We start from the raw sequence: 9,422 nt of genomic DNA on the forward strand, positions 1-9,422 counted from the left end.
CCCCAGGTAGTCAATGCGTGTCATAGCAAATGGTTGAACAAACAGTCTTTTATTATATAATACCTGAGAGATTGTTTTCCTGCCCATTTCACTTATCCCTTCATGCCAGAAGTCACTCCCATACATTTCGAAACCATATTTTTCTTGCGCTTTATAGGAATCTTGAAGGGTGGAGAATTAACCTCTTCGTTGAAGGCTGAGAAATTTTCTGCTGTTATGACATATTGTGTCTTATACATACTTTTGTTGTACTATTTGTAATACCTTGCAGGTTTTTGTTTACATATACTTTTTTGAAGGTATATATTACAAGTTTTGAGACTGTAACATCTTGTAAGCAGGGACAGTGTTTTGTATGTCTTCTTTATAGTATGTTCTTATTGATTTTTAGAGAGAGATGAAAGGAAAGAGATAGATAGAAATATCAGTAAGAGAGAAACATCATTAATTGGGGGAAAAGCCCACAACCTAGGCATGTGCCCTGACCAGGAATCGAACCAGTGTCCTATTGGTTCATGGGTCAATGCTCAACCACTGAGCCATACTGGCTGAGCTGTTTTGTATGTCTTAGCATCCCAGTGAGCAAATGTATCCCAGTGAAGTACAAAGTAAATTCACAGTAAATAGTTTAAAATTAGTTATTAAATAAATTTGGTGGCAGGTACTTATACTTTGATTTTGTTTTCCTCACAATAGGCTTTCTTACAAGTTTTCTTATGAATGCCACAAAGAGAAACAGGATCAAAACTAGTACCTAATATCTAGTCAACTTGTGATAACAGTTTCTATCCATTGCAGGAATTAGTATCATTCAATGATGTGACTGTGGACTTCACACAGGAGGAATGGCAGCACCTGGATCCTGCTCAGAAGATGCTATACATGGATGTGATGTTGGAAAACTATTGCCACCTCATTTCTGTGGGTAAGAAAACCTTTCTGACACTTTAAGTAGCATGTGTTTTCTTTCAAAGTGCCTAAAGTATGTGTGATCTTGAATTTCAGAGATAACAGATGATGATTCCTTTGTGGTCAATGGAAAGGATGATTGTATCTTTCACTTGCACAGTACAAGGTATTAAGTTTACTGTTACACAAAGGTGTATCTTAATATGCAGTATTTAAAAAAAAGAAAGAAAGAAAGAAAGAAACCAAGATGGCGGCATAGGGTAGACACCCGAATGCAGCCTACCACAACAAATTTGAATTTAGAACTGAAAAACAGGGGAGGCATTGCCCTGAAGCGCCAGACGGCTGGCTGAGAGGAGGCTCTGCCATCTGGGAAGGAGAGAGAAGGCACGCTGAACCTCAGGAACTGTGAAGGTACGGAGAACTGTGTGCGCGAAAAGGCGCTGGCTTAATCCCGGTGCAGAGAGGAAGGGCCGGACCGAGATTGCTGCTGGCTTACTCCCTGCACGCAGAGAGGGCGGGCCGGGCTGAGTTCGCTACTGGCTTACTCCTGGCGCGGAGAGGGCAAACAGCTAACGCGGCTGGCTTTCTTGTCCAAGAGGAAAACAGAATCACCCTATTGCTCTGATAAACGGCCCCAGACAGGGAGAGGCCAGACTGTCAGGCAGTGGGCAGAGATCTCTTGGAGGTGTGTGAAGCCAGAGGCCATTACTGCGGGACTTGGGGAGGAGCCGAAGGGAAAACAAAGTTTGTCTGCACCAACCCGAGACTTCGCCCTACCTGTGGCTGAGCACAGAAGCTCTCCCAGAGGCTGGCTCTCTCTAAGGAGGGACTTGCAGGAATCCAAAGCTTGTCTGCGCCTTTACCAAAGAGGTGCGCGCGCCTGCAACCAATCTTCCAAAACTCTCCACGAACAGGACTTTTCTAAGGCGAGACTGACAGGGAACCAAAGATTGTCTGCGCCACCCCGAGACCCCGCCCTATTCAAGCAGAGTACGGAAATCCTCCTAGCTGAGACACTGCTGATCCTCACAGCCAATTGGCTTGGAGATCAACGCTTCCCAGTGATACCAACAATAAGCAAGGCTTAACAACAAGACTGCACACACAGCCCACAAAGGGCTACACCAAGACTGTCCAATGCAGGTAACTGGGAAGACTGTGCTACTGGCTCTACCAGAACACCTAGCACACAAAGCTATTCCATCAAATCAGGGAAACAACTAAAATGCAGACAAGAAGGACACAAAGGAAGGAGATGGAGGAAAAGAAAAGATTGGACATTGAGTTCAAAACTACAGTTTAAGGTTATTCAACAATATCCTAAAAAAGGCCAATAAAATAAATGAGACCTATGAGGATATGAAAAGGGAGCAACTAGAAATAATAAGGGATCAACAAGAAATGAAGAAAACATTGTCTGAAATAAAAAATATTATTCAAAGTCCTAAAAACAGACTAGAAGATCGCAAGAATCAAGACAAAGATTTAGAACACAAAGAGCCAGAGGACACTCCTCTGCAGAAGGGCGAAGATAAGAGAATCCAGAAAGTTGAAGATAGTGTAAGAAACCTCTGGGACAATTTCAAGCGAACCAACATTAGAATTATGGGGATTCCAGAAGAGAGAGAGCAAGATACCGAAAGAGTACTAGAAGAAATAGTAACAGAAAACTTCCCCCACTTGGGGAAAGAAATAGACTTACAAGTCCAGGAAGCCCGCAGAACCCCAAACAAAAGGAATCCAAGGAGGACCACACCAAGACATATTATAATTAAAATTCCAAGAGCAAAAGACAGAGAATATTAAAAGCAGCAAGAGAAAAGCAGGTAGTGACCTATAAAGGAGCACCCATAAGATTGTCAGCTGATTTCTCAACAGAAACCATGCAGGCCAGACGGGAATGGCAAGAAATATTCAAGGTGATGAATAACAAGAACCTACAGCCAAAAATACTCTACCCAGCAAAGCTATCACTCAGAATCAAAGGACAGATAAAGAGCTTCACAAATAAAAAAAAGCTAAAAGAGTCCATCACCACCAAACCAGAATTATATGAATTGCTGAAGGAGGTTATTTAGGAAGAGGAAGAAGATAAAGATAAAAATTATGATCAACAAATACGTAGCTATCAACAAGTGAATCTAAAAACCAAGAGAATTTAAAAATCTGATGAACAATATTAACTGGTGAATATAATAGAATCAGAGGTATGGAAGGGGAGTGGACTGATGATTCTCAGGGAAAAGGGGAGTGGGGGTGCGGGAAGAGACTGAACAAAAATTGCACCTATGGATGAGGACAATGGGGGATGGGAAAAGGACAGAGGGTGGGGTGGGAATGTGGTGAAGGGGAGCAATTGAGGGGGGGAAGAGGATCACATTTGTAATAATCTGAACAATAAAGATTTATTTAAAAAAAAAAAAAAAACCTTACTAGTTTTTCCAAGTATATTGAACCTTGAGCAACTTAATCCAAATATTTCCTTATCAGGGTGTCACATGACCAAGCCTGATGTGATCCTGAAGTTGGAACAAGGAGAAGAGCCATGGACATCGTTGACAGGTCAGACCTACTTAGGTGAATTTCTGACTCTCAGGCAAATGAAACTAGTGGAAAAGAAATGTTTAAATGGTTATGAAGTTAGTGACAAGATATCTATCACTTGTTATTATTTGTTTTTTATATGAAATTGAAATTCTTAATTATTCAAGGACTAACATAGTAAGTCTTAATCTGTTCTTTTCAAATTTATTTCTCTCTTGGAAACTCTTTCTAATTTCCACTTATTCCAGTCTATTAACTTTTTTCCAACAATGTAGGATTTGTCATATCTGTGTTTTTCATTGTATTGTATTCTCACTTTCACAAACTGTGTATCTTATGATTCAGTCATGAGATTTCTTCTCCATGAATTATTGCTTGCCCACTCCTCATATCCACTGTTGTGTTTTTTTCAGTGAATTCCCTTGCTACTTAAGAATTATGACATATATAGTAGTTGTATATGATTATATAGTGTAATATCTGATTGTACTTGGTTGATGCTTAAGAATTCTTTCCCTCAAAGATAAGATCCCTTGTTTCAGAATTTGCTGTAGTATATAACATGTTAGGTATTTAGTATTTGCCTCATAAACTGTTTGTGGAGCTGTACAGGGGAGATATCTTGTTTCCCTCATTCAGAAAGCATGTACAGTAGGCCCTCAGGTTATTCAGATCTGTTCCTACAGTGCGACCTAACGCGATTCTTGTCGTAAGTTGGAACCTAACTACATAAGCGCCTGTGTCATTCACATGGAGCACATACATAGCAGTAATGAACTGAAACAGTAAAAAATTTTAAAGAAAGATAACAATTCCTGACCTTTATTTGTGGTAAATAAATAATAAAAAACATAAAGCACACATGTATATACATCAAAATGATGGAAGTTTCTCTTTTTTATAAATAAATAGGAGATGGCTATGTAACAATGAAACAACGTACATTGAGTCCGACATAACCTGAGGACTACTTGTACTTATAAGTTCCTTTCAGGATATACCTGTTTAGGCCATGGCAGTATACATTCTAAGTGAAATGTTTTATTTTTACTAAACACTACCTATGACACATAACATCAATGTAAACTTTTTATGGCTGAGATTTGTCAGATATAGGAACAACTCTTAAAATTTGAATATCGATATAAATAATGATTATAGGGATGTAAAGTTTTATTTATAGAAAAATTCCTTGTATGTTAGTATTGATGGTAATGGACTCAAGGCCTAGGTTTAGCATTGCCCCACTAGATTTGGATGATAGCAAAGTAGCAGAAGTCAAATATAGCTGTAACCTTATAAAAGAAATGAAGGTAAAAATTAAAGAACAAACTAGAACCAGAATAAACCATCTCATCTGGAGTTGGGAATGTTACTGTAAATTGGAGAAAGACTTGAACAGTTTCTTTACATCTGAAAAAGTAAGTCAGCTATTAAAAAAGGAATTTTTTTTATAATTTATGGTTATGAGAGGGGTTTTTTTTTATTATTGTACAGCAATCTGAATACACCAGTGAGTATAACCCTAGTCTGTTTTAAATTTCCTGTTGTATTCTCTTAATTTTGTTTTGTTTTATTTTTTTGTTTGTTTGTTTTTTTAAATATATTTTATTGATTTTTCACAGAAAAGAAGAGAGAGATAAAAAGTTAGAAACATCGATGAGAGAGAATCATCGATCAGCTGCCTCTTGCACACCCCCTACTGGGGATGTGCCTGCAACCAAGATACATGCCCTTGCCCGGATTCGAGCCTTTCAGTCCGCAGGCCGACGCTCTATCCACTGAGCCAAACCGGTCCCAGCTTAATTTTGTTTTGTTTTGTTTTGTGTGTGTGTGTGTGTGTGTGTGTGTGTGTGTGTGTTTCAGAAAAGAATATGATTCTCAGCTATATGGAGAATTAGACCTAGATTATAGGCTAGTTTTTCTAAACACTAGGAAATTAATTGATGCTTAGAATTCTTAATTATTGATGGCTACAAGGACAGGAGTGGCAGAACAACTGGAAGTGTTTTACCTTGCAATCTAAAAGTGATAAATAAAAGTATAGCCTCTGATCTGAGTCCTCCCGAAGTAATCCTTTTTCTAATAGTTTCCCTAAATAAGCTTTTCTACTAATCTTGTCCATCCTACTAAAAGCTCAATGCCCTTGATAGTTTCACTTTGTTGCCTATGAACCTACCTATCAAAACATCAATTCCTCTTCCACCATTTTTGTTTCCTCTTCACTGCTTCTTTTGTTTGGTCAACTTTATGTATGATGTTCTAGTGAAAATGGGAAGAGTTATTGGCATTCACTGCTTATTTTTTTTATTCTTTTCCACACTGAAGCAGATGTTTTATTTAGCTTTTGTGTCCCATGCAGTGAGTAATTTGTCTGAGGTATTATTTTGCCTTACATAATAGACCCTAGTTCAATTCCTTTTCATAGCAAATGTGTGAATATTCACAAGTTATTACTAATTATATTCTTTTCTAGAAAAAAAATGGAAAGCCGAAGACATTTTAGTGAAATTCAAGAAACACCAACAGAAGTATTCTAGATCATCTGTATTCATCAGTCATAAAAAACTGATTAAGGAGAACAATAATGCATATGACAACAGAGTTACATTAAGCAAAAACCCTATAGATTCAAAAAATCTAATTCCTGAATATAACCATCATGGAAATATTTTTAAAAATGTATCAGAATTAGTCATCAGTAATATAAGTCCTGCAAGAAAGAGGCATAGTGAGTATGATGGATATGAGAAGTCACTTTTTAGTGCTAAATCAGAGACAGCTCACAATGGAGTCAAATCTCATAATCAAAATGGTAGGGCTATCAGTCATAATGAAGTTTGTATGCAATATCATAAGATGGAAACTCCAGCTCAGTCATTTGGATATAATGACTGCGAGAAATTATTGCTTAAAAAGGAAAGCTTACTTACATATCAGAGAACATACATAAGAGAAAACACATCTGAATATAATAAAAGGAGAAGAGCAACTAATATTGAAAAAAAACATATTTGCACTGAATGTGGAAAGTCCTTCTGCAGGAAGTCAGTATTGATTCTGCATCAGGGAATTCACACAGAGGAAAAACCCTATCAATGTCATCAGTGTGGAAGTTCATTTAGAAGAAAGTCATATCTCACTGATCATCAGAGAACACACACAGGAGAGAAACCCTTTGTTTGTAATGAATGTGGTAAGTCCTTTCGTTTAAAGACAGCTCTCACTGATCATCAAAGAACACATACAGGGGAGAAATCATATGAATGTCTACAGTGTAGGAATGCCTTCAGATTGAAGTCACATCTCATCCGTCATCAGAGAACTCATACAGGAGAGAAACCATATGAGTGTAATGACTGTGGGAAGTCTTTCCGCCAGAAGACAACCCTCTCTCTACATCAGAGAATTCATACAGGTGAGAAGCCTTATATTTGTGTTGAATGTGGGAAGTCATTTCACCAGAAGGCAAACCTTACTGTACATCAGAGAACTCATACAGGGGAAAAGCCTTATATTTGTAATGAATGTGGGAAATCCTTTTCCCAGAAGACAACTCTTGCTCTTCATGAGAAAACTCATAATAAGGAGAAACCCTACATTTGTAATGAATGTGAAAAGTCCTTCCGCCAGAAGACAACCCTTGTATTACATCAGAGAACACATACTGGGGAAAAATCTTATGAATGCCCTCACTGTGGGAAGGCCTTTAGAATGAAGTCATATCTCATTGATCATCACAGAACTCACACAGGAGAGAAACCATATGAATGTAATGAATGTGGTAAATCCTTCAGTCAGAAGACAAATCTCAATCTACATCAGAGAATCCATACAGGGGAAAAACCCTATGTTTGTAATGAATGTGGGAAGTCCTTTCGCCAGAAAGCAACCCTCACTGTACATCACAAAATACATACAGGTCAGAAATCATATGAATGTTCTCAGTGTGGGAAAGCCTTTAGCAGGAAGTCATATCTCGTTCATCATCAAAGAACTCATACAGGAGAGAAACCATACAAGTGCAATGAATGTGAAAAGTGCTTTCGCCAAAAGACAAATCTCATTGTACATCAGAGAACTCACTCAGGGGAGAAACCCTATATTTGTAATGAGTGTGGTAAGTCCTTTAGTTATAAGAGAAACCTCATTGTCCACCAGAGAACTCACAAGGGAGAAAAAATGGACATGCAATAAAATGTTATTTCTTTGGGAAGCCTTCCCAAGTTATTGTAAAACTTTAGTTTTTAAAATCATGCTAATGTCATTTTAATCACATGTTATTAATTTAAAGTATCATACAGCATAACTTTTGTACTGTTTAGTAGCATAAAAATAGGTATGATCATTGTTACTGAACTATCAGCAGTGAATCTAATTTTTGTTTTCAAGTTCTGCTGACTCAATTTACTTTTTAAAAACTTATACATGGAGGGCAAGGTTTTTAAATGGCTATAAGCATTAGTTTCCATAAGAGAAATGAAATATGAACTATATTTCTCATTGCATTTGGTGGAAATAGAAAACCATAGTTACTACTTCCCCAAAGATTATCACTTCCCTGGCTTATAACATCATGAAATAGTTTTTGCATGTCTTTACCTAATTTTATCATGCATCATGAATTCTTTTGTGTCTTTTTTCACTCAACATTCTGAAGATTAATACATTATTGTATGTGGCAGAAGTGTTTTCATATTCATTTTGTATAGTATTCCACTTTAAGAATATCCTGCTGTTTATCCTTTTGATGGTTATTTGTATTTTTTATAATTTTGTGTTATAATAAAGATGCTATAATAAGTATTATTGTATATTTCTTTGTGCATGTGTGTATTTCTGGTGGTTTTATATTAAGACTGGAATTACCCCATCCAAAGGGAGATGTAAGCTTTTTCAATTTATGATAGACACTGTCAAATATCTCAGACCTTTCTCAACATGAAATGATGCACTTTGAAAAGTAACAGCTCTGATTGTAATCAATGTGGAGGAAGGTCTTTAGCAATCATTCAACTGGAGAATTCCTATTAAATCAAATTCTTATGTCATAATTGTGAGAATATTAGTCATGCATATATGAATATCATTAATGTAGAAAGATCTTTAGTTGTGTCTGAAACCTTACACAATGTTTTTGGAGGGAATCCTATAATTGTCATGATTAAAAGAGTAATTTTAGGCATAGTTTACACCTAATCCAACATCAGAGAATTCATACAAGAGACATAAAGGTTAAGAAGGAACATAGGTGAGTAAAATTTGGGAGTATAGTTATTACAGAAGACATAGTTACGGTAAATATGTATAAGTAATGCTATATATAATTCCTGTCCTATCTAATAAAAGAGTAATATGCAAATTGACCATCACTCAAATATAAGATGGCTGTCCCCATGTGGACAGAACATGGCCAGCAGAGGAGGACAGTTGGGAGGGACCAGGCCTGCAAGTGAGGTCAGTTGAGGGCAATCAAGCCTGCAGGGGAGGGCAGTTAGGGGTGATCAGGATGGCAGAGGAGGGAAGTTGGGGGCAACCAGGCCTGCAAGGAAGGGCAGTTGGGTGGAGGGTGAGGAACCAGGCCTGCAGGGGAGGGCAGATGCAATCAGGCTGGCAGGGGAGCAGTTAAGTATTAATCACGCTGGTAGGGGAGTGGTTAGAGATTGATCAGGCTAGCAGGCAGAAGCAGTTATGGGCAATCAGGCAGGCAGGCCAACAGGCCAATATCCCTCATGAACATAAGTGCCAAAATCCTCAACAAAATTCTAGCAAATCAGATCCAGCAGCACATCAGAAAGATCATACACCATGACCAAGTAGGATTTATCCCAGGGATGCAAGAATGGTACAATATCTGCAAATCAAAAAATGTGATACATCATATAAACAAATTGAGAAATAAACATCACAGTCATTGCCAAAACCAATTTGGATCAATGGATAGAGCCTCGGCCTGCAGACTGAAA

The 9,422-nt window shown here is 37.7% G+C and overlaps 1 protein-coding gene across 4 annotated transcripts in view; it reads left to right on the forward strand.

The window, feature by feature from the left end:
* ZNF567 (zinc finger protein 567) overlaps positions 1 to 7,970 on the forward strand; it is a 59,730-nt gene extending 51,760 nt beyond the window's left edge. For 2 of the 4 annotated variants that reach the window (XM_045582492.1, XM_045582494.1), the window contains 3 exons: positions 799 to 925; positions 3,403 to 3,489; positions 5,933 to 7,970. In XM_045582492.1, the coding sequence (XP_045438448.1) occupies positions 799 to 925; positions 3,403 to 3,489; positions 5,933 to 7,653 (1,935 nt within the window). In that variant the 3' untranslated portion in view covers positions 7,654 to 7,970. Of the gene's footprint in view, positions 1 to 795; positions 926 to 3,402; positions 3,490 to 5,932 lie in introns of those variants that run through there. The other 2 variants (XM_045582493.1, XM_036440318.2) reach the window with 2 other exon arrangements.
* The last annotated feature ends 1,452 nt before the right edge of the window (positions 7,971 to 9,422 follow it).

The sequence above is a fragment of the Pipistrellus kuhlii genome, unplaced genomic scaffold, assembly GCF_014108245.1.
Source record: "Pipistrellus kuhlii isolate mPipKuh1 unplaced genomic scaffold, mPipKuh1.p scaffold_m20_p_17, whole genome shotgun sequence".
NCBI classification, from domain to species: domain Eukaryota; kingdom Metazoa; phylum Chordata; class Mammalia; order Chiroptera; family Vespertilionidae; genus Pipistrellus; species Pipistrellus kuhlii.